General features: G+C 44.4%; 1 protein-coding gene across 1 annotated transcript; it reads left to right on the forward strand.

Annotated features, from left to right (window-relative positions):
• Positions 1-12,106: 12,106 nt before the first annotated feature.
• On the forward strand, positions 12,107-17,939 carry LOC135373886 (uncharacterized). Its single transcript, XM_064606926.1, has 9 exons — positions 12,107-12,370; positions 15,131-15,346; positions 15,409-15,570; positions 15,646-15,732; positions 16,567-16,647; positions 17,275-17,346; positions 17,421-17,510; positions 17,616-17,717; positions 17,791-17,939. The coding sequence occupies exons 1-9, from the start codon at positions 12,358-12,360 to the stop codon at positions 17,937-17,939; spliced, it is 972 nt and encodes a 323-aa protein (XP_064462996.1). The 5' UTR covers positions 12,107-12,357.
• The last annotated feature ends 765 nt before the right edge of the window (positions 17,940-18,704 follow it).

Consider the following 18,704-nt stretch of genomic DNA (forward strand, 5'->3'; position numbering starts at 1 on the left):
CATATATATGTTGTAATTCAAAGCGATATTGTAGATTATTTGATTTAAGAAAAACACCTTGTATGGTATTATGTTGTCCTAAAGTGCAATATAAACATTCATATGACATTGTGTTTCCGGATTCTCTGTTTTTATTTTTAATTTGTAAGGGGTAAAAATAAAGTTTCACTCTTAGACACCAGGCCCAAAGCATTCATTAACAAGAAAGAAGTGATGTTTCTGACATCTTTCATTCATTAACAAGTATAAGCCTGAGTTTGGACAACACTCTCAAGAGGCACTGCAGGTACGACAGCTTCGTTGCCCGAGCTCAAGCTTAAACTTCTTCAAGGATATCTTCCACTTGCTGGCTCGGCTTGATGCTGTCTCATTTGAAACATAAGCATCGCTCTCTGCATCTCTTACCGGCGTTGGGCAGCACAACATCTTTTCCATACAACATCATTGGGAACACGTAAGCCTCCTCAGCTGTTGCCTCATGCAGTGGCCCATCTGCGATCACAGCTGACTGGCCCCTTTGTTGGATACACCAGTTTGTTCACCAGTCTCTCAGGCTCCATGCAATGCACAAAGGGCTTGAATTTCGAGGCAGTCAGTTGTTACACCCACTCTCTGAAGCACACTTTGTTGTTTCCTTGACCAATTGTTGATCTAAAAGCAGCGTCCCTTACTTCGTTGGTCAATGGCTGCACTAGATCTATGAACTTGTTCTCAATGAACTTATTCCCTTCACAGGATATATTTTCAGGTAGTTGAGCAGGCTTGTGTTTTTTGGAACTTCGGCGACACCTTCGTTATACCGCATCCACGACAGATTAGGATATACCTCAAGAAGTGCCTTATATAGCTCTCTTTTTCGTGCATCACTATGGGTCACATCAGATGACCTGTAGATTCTAGACTCGCTATTGCTTTTCACCTCTTGATTTGCCATGCACTTCCTGAGGGTTATATCCTCCAAAGCTGGGGTGTTTTTGCTTAATCATCAGTGGATGTTCAGAATCAAAGCAGGAAGATTGGCAGAGTTGCCACTAGATTTCGTGCTTTAGTAGCACCTCTACCTGACGGCGAATGGGTCCTAATGCATGGGTTATATGTATACTAGCCAGAAAAAGTGTAAGGTTGCATATAATAAATGGTGTTGGTAAAATAAAATAAACTGAATTGAAACACTGTAGCTGCAAAATCTGCGTTTTGAATAAATGAGACAGAGTCAAATATACTTTCTTTATGAAAGCTTACCTTGAGCATGATCCATGGAGTTCATTAATATAACAGTTCGCTTTATGACGAAAATCCGCGGGACAGCTGTGCGGAAGGGCGGCCCTGCCGGCCTAGTGTTTCGCTGGACACAGCCACTAGGATACGACGTGAGTGTGAAAATGGTCCATTGTGGCCGAGGGCTCCCATGCAGCCGATGGTCTCTCAGCAATTTTTGACGTAGACTTTTTTTGTGCCGTGCTCGCCTCTTGAAGATTGCGATGTGGCATATGACCAGTCTAGGAATGTTTCAACAGAATATATTTTCGGAAATCTCAAGCAAATCTCTTCTCAGTAAAGGGATGTACTTTGGTGACAACGGGCACTGGGGGGCTATTGAATAACCATAATCTGTACGAGCGATGATGGACACAGATCTTTCTAACACCGACTGTACGGCGCCTGGCTGTAATGTGACTGCAACAAACATCGAAAGGAAGACAACTTCGCCCTTTCGGCTACCACCAAAGAATGCAACAACAGAAGGGAAGAGTAAAACTGTCTAACTGAAAGGAGCTCAGAAAACCATTGTCGCCTCTGATCAAGGGGAGCCAGTTGTAGCCGGTGGAGACACGTCGTCGCCAAAGTGCATCCCTGGCTCCACTGCCGCTTGTGTACTGCGCCGCCGCAGAAGATCGTTGTCATTAAAACCTGAAGCTTCGAAATTTAATTTCTACAGCATGTTTTTGTAGGCAACGCAAACCGGTTTGGGCCGCTCTCGTGGGTGTTTGGCAGCTGCGACGGCGATGCGTCTTCTGCTGAAGCAGCCTTCAGGGGTAACGCCAAATCAGTGCGTAGGTGGTCAACTCCATTTTTTTCGCTGCCACAGCAAAGAGTGTTTCGATGAAATTTTGTAAAATAAATGAAAAAGGGTCGCACTACGAAATGCAATTTGTCTCACATTTTAATTATGACCACCTCTGTGTGCAACTGATGGCTGAATGCGTGGTAAAAAGCAATTTTTCCGAAATTCATATTGTGTTTTTTTTTGTTCTGCGTACACCTCCAAGTCTGCACGTGGGGGACCAAGCTTCATCAGGTACAAGGTCTGAAGTTCGCCTATACAAGTATATATATAGAGCTTACAATATATCTCGTGGGCACGGACGCGACAAAAGTGGGTGTAGGGTACACTCTGAAAAAAAATACAAAACAGAAACAACTGGAAAGCTACGCTTCCCAATTTGTTGAGGAGCGGTGTGACAGCCGCGCGAAGGACGGTATGTGCATACAGTGGACATCTAATAGATTACCGGACTTCTGGACCAAAGACTATATGTCACAGAAATGAAACTTGTCGACCCGCTGCAGCATTCGCCTTCGGCACCTTCACGTGCGGCAACGTATTCGTCGATTTCCTGCAAAAGCAAGCTGACATTATTCACTGTAAATTGTCGCAGACAGTAGTAATCATTCAACCCAAGTTGTACACAGAAAATCGATGGCAAGTACTGCACTTCTTAATTTAAAATTACTTTAAATTATTATTATTATTATTTTTCAATAGTGCAAAATCTGACCCAATGCAACACTTGTCGTGGATTTTCTATGTACAACTCAGGTTGCAGAAAAAAAATAACTAAACAGTAAGGGAGCAGACAGAGAGAAATAATTTATTTGAAAATAACTGACGCCATCTTGAAAAAATCACTCCAGTGCAGGCATCGTTGGGCACGATGGTTGCAGAGGCAGGTGGGAAGCTAGTTGCAAGACATCAGACCAGGTAGCGTCACCGTAGTGTTCATATGCAAGAGAGAGAGAGAGAAGAACAAAGTACTAGCGGCAGGTAAAATGGCAACACTGCTAAACTAGTCTAAATGCGACATCACGTAGAAAACACTGCTCATCAGGAAGGCTTAAGACTTAAAGCTTAAAGGCTTAAAGTTGGCTCATACATAACCGCAGTGCTTGTGCTCTTGTCGGTTTACGTGGAACACAGAAAAAGTATTTACCGCGGGTAAACATGCAAGAGGACACCGCTAATCAACTAGACACATGTGGCAGCGTATACACTGGTCATGACAGGAAAAGGCTTATGACGTGCAAAGAGCTAGGTAGAGGTGCCTCAAGACCAGACACATCGGGGAAAAGGCCTAACCACTACGGCAAATCACTCACCTTACCCCTGCAGCGACGGAGCGTCCGCTTCCGTCGACAGCCAGTGCTCAACTGACGCTGTGCGCCACAGCGGAGCGACCGACCGCACGTTTCTTTCCCACGAGAGCCAGAACTGGACTGATGTAAGCGCCACTCTATGGGTGCTACGCATGCGCGCGCTCCTAGCGCCACCTGCAGCGATCACCAGTGAGAAGTAACACGACCGTACCTGCGAGAGGCTAAGAGAGAAGTCAACCGCTCTGTGCAGGCCTTGCTCCTTGGTCGTGACGTCATCCCATTGTCCCAAGCCTACAGTTTTTTTTCACTAGCAGCCAACGCAACTCCTTGGGACAAGGTTCACCTGCGATGAAGCCATGGCATGACGTCATCACTCAGGCATGCTGCTACATGATTCAAGGTCGCGTATGGTTTCGCTCTTTACAGCAGACCCATTATTTATTGAATCACCATCCCAAGAGAGTTTCCTTTTTACAACTACAGTCAACCCTCGATATATGAACCTTCGATTTATGAATTCCCTCGTTTTATGAACACGAGCACAGGGAACCAAACTTTTCCCATTCATTTATCCCTCGTTTTATGAACCTCGATATTCGAATAATGAACGGAATTCCTGGGAACCAACTAGGAGTTGCCCAGCGTTTTTGCCCTCAATTTATGAAGGGATCGTTCCGAGGTCAACAGAAACCTTCAAAGGAATAATTCTGTTGTCTTATGAATGACGCCTGAACGGACAAAACGTTTTCCAGGTATTGCACCCTCGGTTCTTAACCCCTCGAAATCCGAACAACAAACTGGTTTTCCAGGGTCGCACAAGGTGCGACCAAGTGTTCCTGACTTCAGTTGATGAATAAGGTGGTCGCTGTCACCCGGAGATTAATAAACGGAGGTTAAAAATCCCGAAGGAAATCTGAGACCAGTTGAGTGCGAATGTGGTGACATCTCTTATTTCCAAGATTCACACAGCGGAAGGCATGGTCCAAAGCAAAATTAAACAATTTAGTACTACATAATAAACAGAGTGTGAATGCGCTAACGTCTGTTCTTTGTGAGATTGATACAGCAGAGGGCATGGTAATGGACAATATATGGCATATAAACACAATCCCAACTCTACCTCTATCCACCTTGCGGTGGGTAGACGTGTGTGTCCGAACTAATATAATCGCAAAGTTATTAAGAATCATGGCACTGCTACTCACGTCCAGATCAAGGGCGTGGAAGCACTATCGTCATCGTCAAGACAAGAATGATCAACAAGAATCGTTCTTGTCAAAAAACAAAAATACAGAGCATCAACAAAAAGGAAGCATAGGAAGGTCTGGGCATGTCAGGACATTGCTCAACCAGCACTGTCACACAACGTAAAGTTGCACGAGTGCTAGACAACAAAGGAAAGCAAGCACAGAGAAAGCACTTAGACAAAGTGGCTAACGCGCACACACACTCCACTTATTCATAAAGTCTTCATCGTACATCCGTCCACAGAAGCGCACACAATTTACCAGTGACGAACCACATATCCATACCCTGTCAGAGGTAAACTGAATCCCACCGAGGCTACGCTTTTTCAATAACGGCCAACACAATTGATAGGAACAGAATTAACCCGTCCACACCCGCCAATGTCCAAGAGACACGTGAATCCTAGCGTCCTCTGCGGACCTTGCTCATTGGTCGTTACGTCATCCTATTGTCTGTTTGTTTGCACTAATGCCCAACCCAACTGCCCTGGACGAGGTCTACCTTAAACAGTAGAGCCACGGCATGACGTCATCACCCAGGCATACAGCTGCATGGTTCAAGGACGCGTACGCTCTAGACAGGGGACCTTTAATTCATTGAATGACCATCCGAAGATTATTTCCTTTATTCTATTATAATGATTGCATACGAAACAGAAAAACTATCGCAGAAAAGCACCATGCATGAAAGGTGATCGTAGCAATTAGGCATTTTCATCCCAAAGACTTACTAAATGAGACTTACGAAAATCAGGAAAGCATAAAGTATCCTAACAAGAAACACCATCAATGGCTAAATACGAGGATCCGAATGAGGAATGTCCACTCCACCCAAGCGCCAGACAGATAACTGAATAATGACGCCCTTTTCCTCCTTAATGAGGCCACGCACCTGTCCTCCTTCCGAACTAACTGAATCGCAAAATTAATAAGAATCATGTCACCGCTACTCCCGTAAAGATCAAGGCCGTGGCAGCACTATCATCATCGTCAAGACACTGCTTCAACAAAAATGTTCCTTGTCAAAAACAAAAAAAATACTGAACTAGATGCAGAGGGGAAGCATGACAGAACAGGTCTGGGCATGTCAGTACATCACTCTCACACAGGGAAGAATCACATGTTTGTCATACAACAAAAGAAAGCAAGCACAGAGAAACACTTGAACAAAGTGGAAGAGACACTCTCCGACATCCAACTATTCTAAACACACACACAACACACACTCCTTTTATTCAAAACAACGCTCATCGTAAATGCACACAATCGACCAACCTTCCATTTTCTATTGCTACACTTTTTCGCCAGTCACGGTCAACGCATTGCTAAGACACCTGAAACACAGAGCCACTGCATGACGTCATCACATCCATCCCCTCCTATTATTTATTGAATCGCAAGGTTATTTTCTCTATCCTACTCTTAATGATATTCACTCCTAAACTTCAAATACAAAAAGAACCATGCATGACATCTGATCGTAGCGATTAAGCGTTTTCTTCCCAAAGACTTCTCAGAAAACGCCCTTGGTACTTTCAGTCATTAGAATCACAACAGCAGTGAACTACCGCTGCTCTCTAAAATAATAACTGTGACCCTGGACACTCAACATCATCACCAGCGTTACGTAATGCATGACGCACAAGCTTTTCTATGTTCATATGCTCATTGTCTGAGGCTACACCTTCAAGCAAAAAGGCGCGAAAATCTGACGGCAAAGTTCCATTCGCGCCCGACGGAGGACTAGACAGAACGCCGTTACGGGAACAGATATATGACGTGATTGCATTCCTACTATATTAATTGTCACTCTTGCGTTGCAGTTTAGAAAAACTATCACAAAAAGCCAGTACCACTCTTAATAAGCTTTCCACCTTTCCATTCAATAAATATATATCCCCCCCACTCTTAATAAGCTCAACTATAATCTTAGGGGCCTTAAAATTCTACTCATTATGGAAACTGTTCTATATTTGCGCTATTACTTAGAGTACTGTCGATGAAATGCTCAAAGTTTTTCTCTTTTCCCATTTTACCCTTGTCATGCAGTGAAGCAGACTCACATCCAAAATAATTAATTTACACTGAGGGTACCTTGCTAGGAATTTCTACTCTGCGCTCGGATGCCAGCATTTCTGCTCAAATACCCATACCTGCAATCGGCTTACTTCATGAGCATATCGAGCACCCGACAACATCTAACAAACAAACAAACCCACTTCTCCTGATATAACACTATTCAGCTGTTCCAAGTGGCTTTCTCCTGCATAAAAGCAGTGAAAGAAGGAAAGAGCAGCAATAAATTACACGAACTTTTGCTCTAAAAGCTATAACCGCAAAACACCTTAGCACACGTTAATAAACTGAGACAAACACTCTCACTTCTGCTATCAGAAAATCATTGCACAATGCGATACAAACAGCTGCATGGTCACTGCGTAAGGAGAGCACGGGACAAGGGTACACAAATTCCCTTAAGCGATGACGGAAAATCACTTCTACTCAGGCAGCATAATACGAGATACGCCGAATTCTTATGGGAGAAAATTTAAAGACACTGCTAAACAAGTCTAGACACACCAAGATGACGCCACAAGAGAGCAAAGAAAGAAAGAACAAAGACAGACACACAGCAGCAGCTCAGGAATGCACAAGGAGACGTGTTTTATAGGAATTTCTACACTGTGCTCAGATACCAACATTTCTGCTCAAAGACCCTTGCCTGCAAAGAGCTTACCACATATCAAGCAGCAACATCAAACAAAAAAAAAACATACAAACCCACTTCTCCTGATAGAACACAATTCAGCTGTACCAATCAGCTTTCTTCTGCCTAAAAGCAGCGAAAGAAGGAAAGAGCAGCGAAAAATTACACACACTTGCGCTCGAATAGATGTAACTGCAAAAAAACCGAAGCACACGCTAATAAACCAGAAGACACTCATTTCTGCTATTGGGTAATTATTGCATAATGCTAAATACACAATCGCATTGTCGCTGCTTAAAGAGAGCACAGAAAAAGGACACACAAATTATCTTAAGCCAGCAGGGAAAGTCACTTCTACTCGGACAGCATAATACGATAAAGCCTGAATTTTTACCAAGAAAGCTACGCTGGAACACCGCTACGAACGTGACAGACGCATACTAACGAACAATCAAACACTCCTATTCAGTTCTACTGATAGATTGGAGCCCATACGATAAAGACAAGGCACACCGCTTCGGGAAAGCATATCAAATGCAGCGCAACAGGATCGGCGTCGAGAGGTCATAAAATAGCCTACCCAAAACAAGGACTTCACTAGGTTCGCCAGGCAATTCCATTAAAAACGCATGGCCTATCCTACAGATTGCAATGCAAGCGCGATTACGCTTATTTTTGTTAAAACCATTCTTTCACGCAATAGTTCATAGCTTTATCGCTCGTGTCACCCGAAAAGGCACACACAAAGAACTTACTTGTCAAGTGGGGTCCGAGACGATCACGCGCACTGTCACATTTTTTGTAGCCACATCGAGTGTAAACCCAAAGTCAATTCACAACCACATAAATCCATATTATTCCTCATGTCAATAATTATCCTACTATCGTCGAAACGCGGTAGAGACATATATACGAACGCGAGACAATAGGTCTTCGTTCCGGATGTAATAGGATATCACCAGTCGACCGTCGCGAACCAAAAGAGAAAAGAATGCATGTTCGCTATGCATCCAAGAGAAAACGGTGCCCTGCTTTTGCGCAGCAATTATGATACAGAAGGGAATTCATTTCTTTTTGCTTTGATTTCCTTGCACCCATATGTTTTCCAAGAATACTATAGAGTGGAACGCGTAAATGTGAACATCATTTGCTACACACTGTAGCCGTCATCATTTTTAAACCAAGCCGGTTGACATGTGTACATAAGCATACGACCCTTCACTAAATAGGTGAGCCGCTAACGACTCAAAATAAGATAAAATCAAATAATCATTCCAGCATCACTGACTTTGGCCTGACTTTGGACATCACTGACTTTGGACACTGAGCTTGGGTACCCAACTGAGCAGTGCGCTCCCATCAATACGCCTTGGGTTCACGTTACACACCCGAAGCATTTCTGAATACATTCGGCTGGCGCTGGAATAAAGGATTTATTGCGAGGGTAACCACCTGCTGCAAGTCGTATTTTTTATAACGGACGCCAACAAAGCCTCACTCACGCAGGGAATGACACAAACAACGGCAGGGTATCTTTTTTATAATTTTTGTGTTGATTCTGGCATTTCCAGGAGTTCATTACTTCCTGTCAGCTCTGCTGCTGTTTAGGTAACAAAACAGTGCGCCCGAACCGCGCCCCACGCGAGCCGCATGCGGGTCCGTTCTCGCGGCTTGGACACGCGCCGCGCGCGATCCGCGTCTGAACCGCGTCCGCAGGCGAGCCAGGGCCCCTGAGCTTCGACGTTCAAGCGAATGTCACCAGGGGGCAAATAGATCTTTCTTTGACGGCAGCGACACCTAGTTTGAAACTAATTGCGTTTGGTACATCCCCAAAAACACAAGTCATCCTCAGGACGTCCTCAAAGTGTCATCGCGTCCTCGTCCGAATTGTGCCGTACCTGGGACCTCCTGTGGATGAACTCACGGGACCGTCCTGCACCTGTCATTCAAGTGTGTCCTCGGGATGTCATCTAATGACAGGTACGGGAGGAAAATAAACAATTTTTATTCTTCTGTTAGTCTCGGTCACAAAAAAGACGCAAAATTTCATGAATGACAAATTTCCTGCGAACGCAGCTGCCATACAATTCTGCTGAAAATGCGTTTCCACTGTCTTTGCCATTTGCAGCAGGGGCGTGGCGGAGGAGGGCTTTGGGGGCGGAACTCCCCTCTCTCGAAACCGTTCCAGCTAATAAACTAATTCTGATCTGCTGAACCCCTGCTCATTCTGATTCTCTGCTCTGCTGATTCTGATATGGTTCACTCGCAGGCACAATCCGGTTAATCAAATTCCTATTATGCTTCCACGAATGTGTTTCTCATCACTTATGTGCAGGGAATTATTGTTTTTAGAGGTAAAAATCTGGTGCTATTTTTAACTTTGGGACTCTGATGAAGCCGGGTGCCATTTTTAAGTTTGTAGCTTGGGGGAAAGAAAGTGTTATTGGCATCATTGTGTGTCGCACGGTGGGATGTCCTCTGTTAGTTTAGTTGTATCCAGCAACAAGGTTGTCAACTTTAACCTTTATTGTTGCATAACAATGTTACTGGTGTTTTCCAAAAATTACCGAAGCATGCAGGCGCACATAAAGTTCAGATGAATATGGCACATAAAATCCTCACCATTTGCTGATATTAGACTACAGATGCACACAAGTTTTGTGAAGTACAGTGAACCCTCGTTATTATGATCATGGTTGTTCCCTAAAAATTTGGTCATAATGTGGACTTGTCATATTAACGGGGGGGGGGGGGATTTGCACAGGTTTCACTGCGTTGTCCCCAGTATGGTCGTAAAGTGCGTATGTCAGATTAACGAGGGTTCACTGTATATGAAAGAGTCCACAATTGATTGATATTGATATGGGATGAAGTTGGGGGAAAGATTGGGATTAACCCAAACTTGTCTGATCCAAATTCGGGAGGGGAAAACCATGTGAAGCCTGGCTAAACCCAAAAAGGTCGCCGTGTGCTTATACACATCTATTTTTGATTAGAAACAGAGCAGTTCACAAACAGACCTGTAAAAGAAACATTGACACTATTTTTTAGGCATTTGCAACAAAAACAGGTGCTGTGTCAAAAGTAGCACAACTACCAGGATTTCTTTCTCTTGTTGCATTTTAAAATGTTCTCTTTTATTGCTCAGCATGTGAAGTGCACTGCTTCCAATAACATGCACACTGTATGTGTGCACTGTGGAGCACTGTCTTGAGAGTCGTGTCAAGAAACATTGACAAAACTAGCTTCCACTTGTGTAGTACCCTTGTAAAGTGTCAATGCACACTCGCTATGGTATTTCACGAAAGTTTTTTAGTACATTTTCTACAGTTTCCCACAAATTTTGCCCAAAGTTTAGCAGCACAAATCACATAAGTCCAGTTGACTGCTTTAACAAAACCATGTGCTTGTATTGTAATTAGAAACGTAAAATTATATCACATAAAATTATTCTCTGAGAATTTTTTTTTTTTATAGACACGTTTGTGTCCTACCTGTTGGAAATTTTCTATGTTGTCAGTGATAAAATAGCAGACTTCTTTGTTGTCAATGATAAAATAGCTGATTTCTTTGTTATTACTTCCGTTGAATACGGATTAGAGCACTGCACAGGCAGAATTTTTAGGCCCGGCCTGGGCCCGAATAGCTTCTCCGGTTTCATGCCCGAGCCTGTCTCTTCTGGTATGTACCCGAAAATTTTCCACTATTCTGCCCGAACCATGTTTTTTTACAGCCTCCGATACCAAATTTGAGTCATATACTGCAATTCTTATTTTTTTGGCTCGCCACAATGGTGCAGGCCCCTCAGAGGCCCACACTCTCAAGCACGAGCCCGCCTGAAGGTCTGTACCTGGCCCGGCCTGCAGTCCGGGCTTTCGTGTATCCACAGGCACGTGCAGCGCTCTCATTACAGGTACCTCTGGTCAAGAAGAGCAAAAGTCATAACCCAGAGATCATAACCCATGCAGCGGCCACCAACAAGCCAGAGAGTGCATATTTTTAACGTTCCTGACGCAAATTCTAGGATTCTTTTAGGTACTACAACCTGTATACAGCGTGTTCAAAGTTAAGCTTTCACTAGCACTTGACAAATAGGCGAACAAAAGAAAACTGGTGCTATTTTTCTGTTCCTTGAGTAAGAAAAAGGTGCTACATAATTAGCAGCACCTGTTTCTTACTCAAGTAGCGTAAAGTTATCATCCGGTTTCCTGTCATCGCTGTGTTTGCGTAGCGCTCGTGAAAGCTTAACTTTGAACACGCTGTATTGCAACAAACTATCACGTCGGCGAACCGTTCTATCATACACGCTCATATCCGGTGTCGTGAAACACAACGGCCGTCACACACGAAAACACACTGTGGTTTTTTTCACGCTGTGCTGGGAGCTTGAAAGACTGCGGTCCCAGAGCGTAAGCAGAGTCGTAAGCTATACTTCTGGTCAGTTGAGTGTCCGAATACCGGGTCTCGGGTCCAACAAAGGCACGAAAGGCTCAGCGGCGTTGTCCCGTTACGACAGCACAACGAAACAAGCTCATCGCCACCACCTTGACTATAGGACTATCGGTAACTGTGACACTTTCCCTGCTGCACTTCAACTGCAACACGTACGACGACACACAAGCATCAACATCGTTCAACATGCACTTGCATACATCACACCCGGAACTGCGGCCATCTCTGTTCTAGTTGAAGTTTTCTTGCTTTGGCTTGGATTGGGCTGGACTGAGCTTTGGCTTAAAGGTTTGCATACGCACATATTGATGCGTGCGTGTGCTATTACCACGAGACTACGTCGTGATTCTTTTTCCTATGGACACTCGTGATTTATCTATGTGTGCAGTTTGACTCAGCATCAATTCCTTTTACACCATCTTCACAGGTAGCGGCTACCACTTCCGTTTGCTCACTTCCGTTTCGCGCCTTGTCGTCCGCCATTATTGCTTTGTTCTTCCTTGTGTTCACTGTCCTAGGTTGCGCGGCAGTTTTAACGGGTTTGGAGACCCGAGGTTGTACATCGCGGGTTCCGTGATGGATGATACAAGTAAGAGATAATATTTTGTTCTATCCTTCTTGCGCTGGCGCTTCGTGGCTTGGAAATGCCGAAAGTTCCAAAGACTACATTTTACAGACGCGTTCGTAGCGCCCAACGCAACGAACTTTTGATATCTGAAGATTTCAGTGCTGGCGCGAGCGCTGTAGAAAGTCAGACGGTCTCAAGTGCATGTAGTGTGCAGGCTGGGTCACTTCCCAACCCTGAGGTTGAAGAACATGCGAGCGGCACGGAGTTCTTCAACGCGTCGGGAAGTGTGTCCGATGCAGAAAGACGCAGAAGCGAAGCGTCTCATTCTGTGCCCAGAGCGTATGACACAACTGACACTGTTGCTGAGTCTCATGAGGAGCTCGAATCTACCATCGAGAACATAAACGTGCAGAGTGGCGTTGCCGACCCTGAACTCAATCCAGATCAGGTATTCCTTGAGCGCTTGAGGATTTGGGCGCTTTCTGGAGTGAAACATAGGCACATTAATGATATGCTGAAGTTACTGAAGTCCCATTCATGTCACAGTTATCTGCCCAGCTGTGCTCGAACACTACTTAACACACCTAGGGTGATTAAATCAATAATGAAGATGTGTGATGGGCAGTACTGCCACTTTGGGCTCGAAAGGGGGCTAGAGTACGTCCTCGGTGCATGCAGCAGTGTCCCAGATGTGGTTAACGTGATAATAAATATCGACGGCCTTCCACTTTCAAAAAGCTCAAGCGGCCAGTTCTGGCCAATACTGTGTCGGGCCACGAATTGCGGTTCCATGCGGCCTTTTCCAGTAGGTGTGTACTATGGGACCTCCAAAGCCTTGTGTGCCAACACCTTCTTGGAACCTTTTGTCACTGAGTTCTTGGACTTGCAAGAAACCGGCATGGAGGTTAAAGGACAGCACATTCACGTCAGTATTTCAGCGATTGTTTGCGATGCCCCCGCAAAGTCGTATGTGCTCGCACTGAAGGGCCATTCGGGGTACTCTAGCTGCACGAAGTGCACAACAGAGGGGGTGTATCTTAAAGACAGGGTGTGCTTCCCTGAACTAGATGCTGCCCTACGAACTGATGAAGGGTTCCGACAACGGGAACAGGAAGACCACCACGTAGGAACATCTGTGCTAGAAAGGCTTCCCATTGACCTCGTGAAGCAGGTGCCACTGGATTATATGCACTTGGTGTGTTTGGGTGTGCAGAAGAAGCTACTTTGTATATGGTTCAGGGGTGCAAAGGGTCACAGGCTGGGACCGTCAATACGTGAAGCAGTTTCTGTGAAACACGTTTCGTTAAAGCCGTTTGTACCCAGTGACTTTTCACGAAAGTCACGGTCATTGTGTGACCTCGACAAATGGAAAGCAACTGAGTTCCGCACATTTATTTTGTATACTGGACCAGTCGTTCTTTCTTCTGCCCTTCCAGATGAAATGTTTAAGCATTTTCTGCTACTGCATGTTGCTACTTCCATCCTAGTCAGTCCCAGGTTGTCAGAGATGCATGCTGATTTTGCTGAACAGTTGCTGCATGAATTTGTTGCTAAGCAAGCTGTAATTTATGGTGCAGAGTCAGTGTCGCATAATTTTCATGCTTTAATACACCTGACCGACGACGTCCGCATCCATGGCGCACTGGACCTATGGAGTGCGTTTCCTTTTGAGAATTTCATGTGCACGTTGAAAGAATACTTGCGTAAGCCAGGGAAACCCCTTGAGCAGCTTCACAATCGCATCATGGAAGAGAGATGTGTACCTCTGAGGCCAGTTAGCCAAGTTAATGAAGCAACACCGTCTCTTGTGTCAGTAAGCTCCCCTGTACCCAGAGGGTGCACGCCCCCGATGTATAAGAAGGTAGTGCTGCGAGAGGGCTTTTTCCTTCAGGCTAATGCTAGAGATAGTACATGTCTTTTGCATGATGGCACATTCATGGAGGTCACCGGTGTGGCAAGGAGGTCCAGCACACAGGAGATATGTATTATAGGGAAAAAATTTAGGCGAGTCGAAGAGCTGTACTCATACCCATGTGAGTCGTCCTTGCTGGGTGTGCATGTTGTTTCACAGAGGCCAGGCCAGAACGTTTGTGAACTTTCGCGCATACGTATGAAGTGCTGCCGACTCCCGTACAAGGACAACAGCTATGTGGTTTTTCCGTTGCCACATACTGAAAAATTGTAGCATCGTGTTCCTGCCTTTTTTCAAGTATCCTGTACACATATTTTCTCCTCTTTTAATGACGAAAAGCCTCTGACACTCTGCAAAGTTGTTGGAATTTGACGTGAGTTTAAGCCAGTGTTGCACCTGCCCTTCTGTAAAAACTCAACTGCCTCCTATTAGATCTTCTGTGCAGGTGTATTTTGTGTATTTTGTTACTCTCTTGCTTTGAAACTCCCCCACAGCATTAAACTCTAGAAAGGGGAATAAGCTACCACAGTGCCAAATTTGACTTCTCCCACTTCTCTTTATTTTACTCACTCAGGAGTTTATGCTTACTCTCCAAATGCCTGAAATTGTCCACCACAGAGATGGGTTACTTTCTTTGGGAGAAGAGTTTAATTTGTCACTTCAGACTCCTTTTATGCAATGTGTGTGTAATTATACATATCACAAATGATGAGACGTGTTTATGCATCTATCATGCCCTTTTGTAACCTATCTAGCAGAATTTGTGAGTGACGAAAATACTGGTTTCAGCTATGTATACTCATGCATCGCAGCTCCAACACAAGGTGGCAAAGCATTTTAAATGTTTTTTTTTTTTTTTTCGATTGTAGCTGAATGTTATGTACCAGCAGACAAGTTCCTCATTGTAAAGTTTCCAAAGGAGGACAATGAGGTGGCTGTCATCCCAGACAGTTGGATGTTGTCTGAAAATCAGTGCTACTGGCCACCAGAGAAAGAGGAAAGAAAGATTGGACTGTATGTTCGTAAAAGGCGAACCTCTACATATGGCTGGCGAATCATTTCTTGCATCAAGATCGCCGAGTATGGTATGAACACCTTTGTTCCGAATTTTGTGTTTTTCTCAGTTCCAATGTGCGTCACTTTACAGACACATACAGTGAGGCCCGAGAAATGCTCCCAGTGGCAGAAAATACATCTGACTTGAACCCTGACGACAAGTATGGGCGGGGAATGAGAAAACGCTTCTCAGTCATACGTAGCAGTGATGAAGACTCTCCACCTCTGTCCTCTCAAAGGCACAAGCAACATTGTAAGCCTCCATGAACATTCCATGTAGTGTGCCACAAAACTGTTCCCTAAGAAAGCCAGTGATGATTTTAACTAGGTACTCGCCGTAACCGCAGCCTGAGTCAGCCTCCGTTAACCTTGAACAGGGGCTCTCCAACCTTTATGGCTGAAGATGAAGATGATGGTAAGTGGGCCCCCATTGTTTGTGTTTGTGTGTCGGGCATGGGTGATGATGAAAAGTATGGTAAAGCCTAATGGTGGGACAGTATTTGATGTTGAAGCAGTTTGAATAATAAGAAAGGGACTGGAACATCACTCAGTAGTAAAACAGCTGAGACACATTCAGTAATGAGAGATGAACAGCAGACTCTCTCACCAGCAGCACCGTGCAACAATAGGTCTGGGTAACACAATGCATAGTTGTGGCAATGTCTGCAAAAGACCCAAATAGGAAGCTCGCTAGTTGTGGAAGCAATTAACTGAGAGGATAACAGAAAACAAGGCCCCCATGTAGCCCTCGACCTATGGATATGGCCACCCTAAATTCTCCACTTAACATGTGTGTTCAGTGGACCAATCCAAGCATGCACCTCACATTTGTCTGCAGTGGACTCCCACCCCACCAGAAAAATCCTGAATTCACCCCTGAGCAGACATTAGAAGGGTGGCAGCAGTGAGGTGGAACCTATATCACATGGAGTTTCAGGGCTAGCTGAATGGAAGAATAAGAGTCTTCAGATATGAGGTCTTTTAGGTGTGGATTTTGTTTCGACAGCTATTACCATTTGGAGCAGCTACACTGAATTGACTTAGTTAGTGTTTCTAGAGAATAGGCCACCTTTGTGGTGTGGCAGCTGCAAACTTTGCTATTTTATGCCAGTAGACAACACTGTGTAATTGTTAGTGTTCATGCACTTGCCTCGGACATTTGTAGACGTACAATGGTGAATGTACATTGCACAGTACTCCTCTTGTTTTATTATTTGGTGTTGCAGACTGAGCTCACTAATCATTTCAGACCTGACCTTTGACGCATCATCAGTGCATCAACCTTTGCGGTCCCTTTCTCAGCCCGTTGTAACCGGCCGTTCAAGCTCTGGTATGTCTCTGTGATCTTGCCACGCACCACAAGTGCTTTTGTAATTTATTGCCAAATATTGCTAAAGCATGTCCTGTCATTGTCCACACTACAGTTCTAATTCAGGTATAGTGTGTGCACAACTTGTACAAAACATTGAATATGAAGTGCTTTTAACCGTGGGTGGTTCAGCAGTAAAATGGTCTTAAAAGGATATTTGGCTCTTCGAGGCAATTTTTCGTTGCAGTGTCTTCATATCCGCATGAAAAGTGAAGTGACAGCTCTACTTCTGACTTATTTTGATGCCACAATTATAACATTGAGTGAGAAAGTTTTTGAAAAATTGTTGACGGGATGTGAGGGTAATTTTTGCAATTCTTTTGACGCGAGGTAAGGAAAACTTCCAAAATTTTTTTATGTGCAGTGAGGGACATTTTTGTTCCCTTTAGGTCAGGTGAACCGAAGTTCAAAATTTTTTTTAAGGATGGTGATGGGAGGCCAAAATCATTTGAGTTGAGGTGAAAATTTTTCTCCTGGAAAACTGAGGTGATAGCAAAGCTTCTGAGAAACGCCCACCTCTGCCTGCATGCAAATGGTGATCGATATTTGTTTTTGTGAGTACTATTGGTTCGCTGCCCATTTGTCTAGATGCAGCTGACAGTCGTGCTCAGGAGTCAAGCTTCGGAAAATCCAGGCACACCGGTGCCTCTTGCAACAAGGGTGCGTTTATTATAAAAGCAAAATCTCTTGCATCTAGCATCATATTTATAGTCTCTGTATTATTTTGAGCACAGCAGTGCCACTGATGCGGCGCTCGGGGACGAATTTGAGGATGCCATTAGCCTCCCTACCTGCAAATCAGTGCAAGGCCACCACAGCCACAGGTAACACCATATGCTCACAACAGTAGTGCTACAGTATCCAGAAGTACAGCCATAGTCAGTGTCCATCATAGCCGATGCCAGACATGTGTACAATTTTCATAACAGGTTTTTCTTCAGATTTCTGTGCAGCAAATCAACACCGTGACCTGAATCAACATCGTTACCCTGTTGATGAGCTGGAGCATAGTGGATCCGAATGGCAGAGGGGTCTGTTGAAGCGTAGCACTGAATTCGCTTGTGTGCCGTAACGTGCAAAATTTTGCATACTTCAATGGAGCAGGTCCATTCAGGGGAAGCTGTGGATCAACTAGCTCGGGTGAACGCTTCTCGCCCCTACCTTCAATTTCAAGTACCCGAAGAACTGAGGAGCCTGCAATGGCGTCAGGTATTGTGCTCTCCCCTTGCACTGCTTGTGACACATTTGTCTGAAACCTTGATTTCGAGGTGCCTTTTCCTCCTGGAGTGAGTGATTACAAAGAGGTAGAGCTGGTTCCTCTGTGCCTGTTTGCTGCTTATTTTGTGGGGTTACCGCATTTGTACAATTGTACTGTGCACCCAAGACAAAAAACAAAACAAAAATAAAGCTTTAAATTTTCCACTTTTGCTTCCATCACACCGGTGCAAGATTGCGTGTCCACGAAAATGCTGGTAATAGGGTTGTGGCACAGCTGCCTGCATACTTAATCATATCGCACAGTTGCATCCCAAGGCGCGATCACAGGCAACCTCATGGCTTTTGGGCAATGCTTGTTGAACAGAAACCTTAGTTTAGTCAGACTCGAAGAAGTCCGGCTCTGTTCAACAAATATTTGCCGGAAGCCTGGGGGGGGGGGGGGGCACTGATAGTGCACAGGGGCTAATATCACCCGTGAATATGAATATGATTTGAATATCAAGAATATTCTAATATTTGAAATTTTGGATACTTTTGCACCCTCTAATTTTGACCTTAGACCAATAATTCAGGCTAAATTTGGTCAAGTTCTGTGGTTCATACAAATGCGAATTACTGTTCTATGTCTATCTGTTTCTCATTGGTCTGTAGATGTGGCACTCAAATATATGCTGACTTCAACCAGCTTTCCCCCCACATACTTTCAAGCTAAAGTGAACTTGGCTTTAATTTAAAAAATTCACTGGAAGTCTGGGAAAAAAGAATAAAACCTGGGAAGCTCATAACCTCACTATTAGTTG

This window comes from Ornithodoros turicata, unplaced genomic scaffold (assembly GCF_037126465.1).
Source record: "Ornithodoros turicata isolate Travis unplaced genomic scaffold, ASM3712646v1 Chromosome34, whole genome shotgun sequence".
NCBI lineage: Eukaryota > Metazoa > Arthropoda > Arachnida > Ixodida > Argasidae > Ornithodoros > Ornithodoros turicata.

What these genes read in the sequence shown, in the direction of transcription:
- LOC135373886 (XM_064606926.1), top strand. An exon ending in GGCTGAAGATGAAGATGATG is followed by an intron (nt 15,733 to 16,566) that starts GTAAGTGGGCCC and finishes TAATCATTTCAG; the next exon opens with ACCTGACCTTTGACGCATCA. An exon ending in AACCGGCCGTTCAAGCTCTG is followed by an intron (nt 16,648 to 17,274) that starts GTATGTCTCTGT and finishes CCATTTGTCTAG; the next exon opens with ATGCAGCTGACAGTCGTGCT.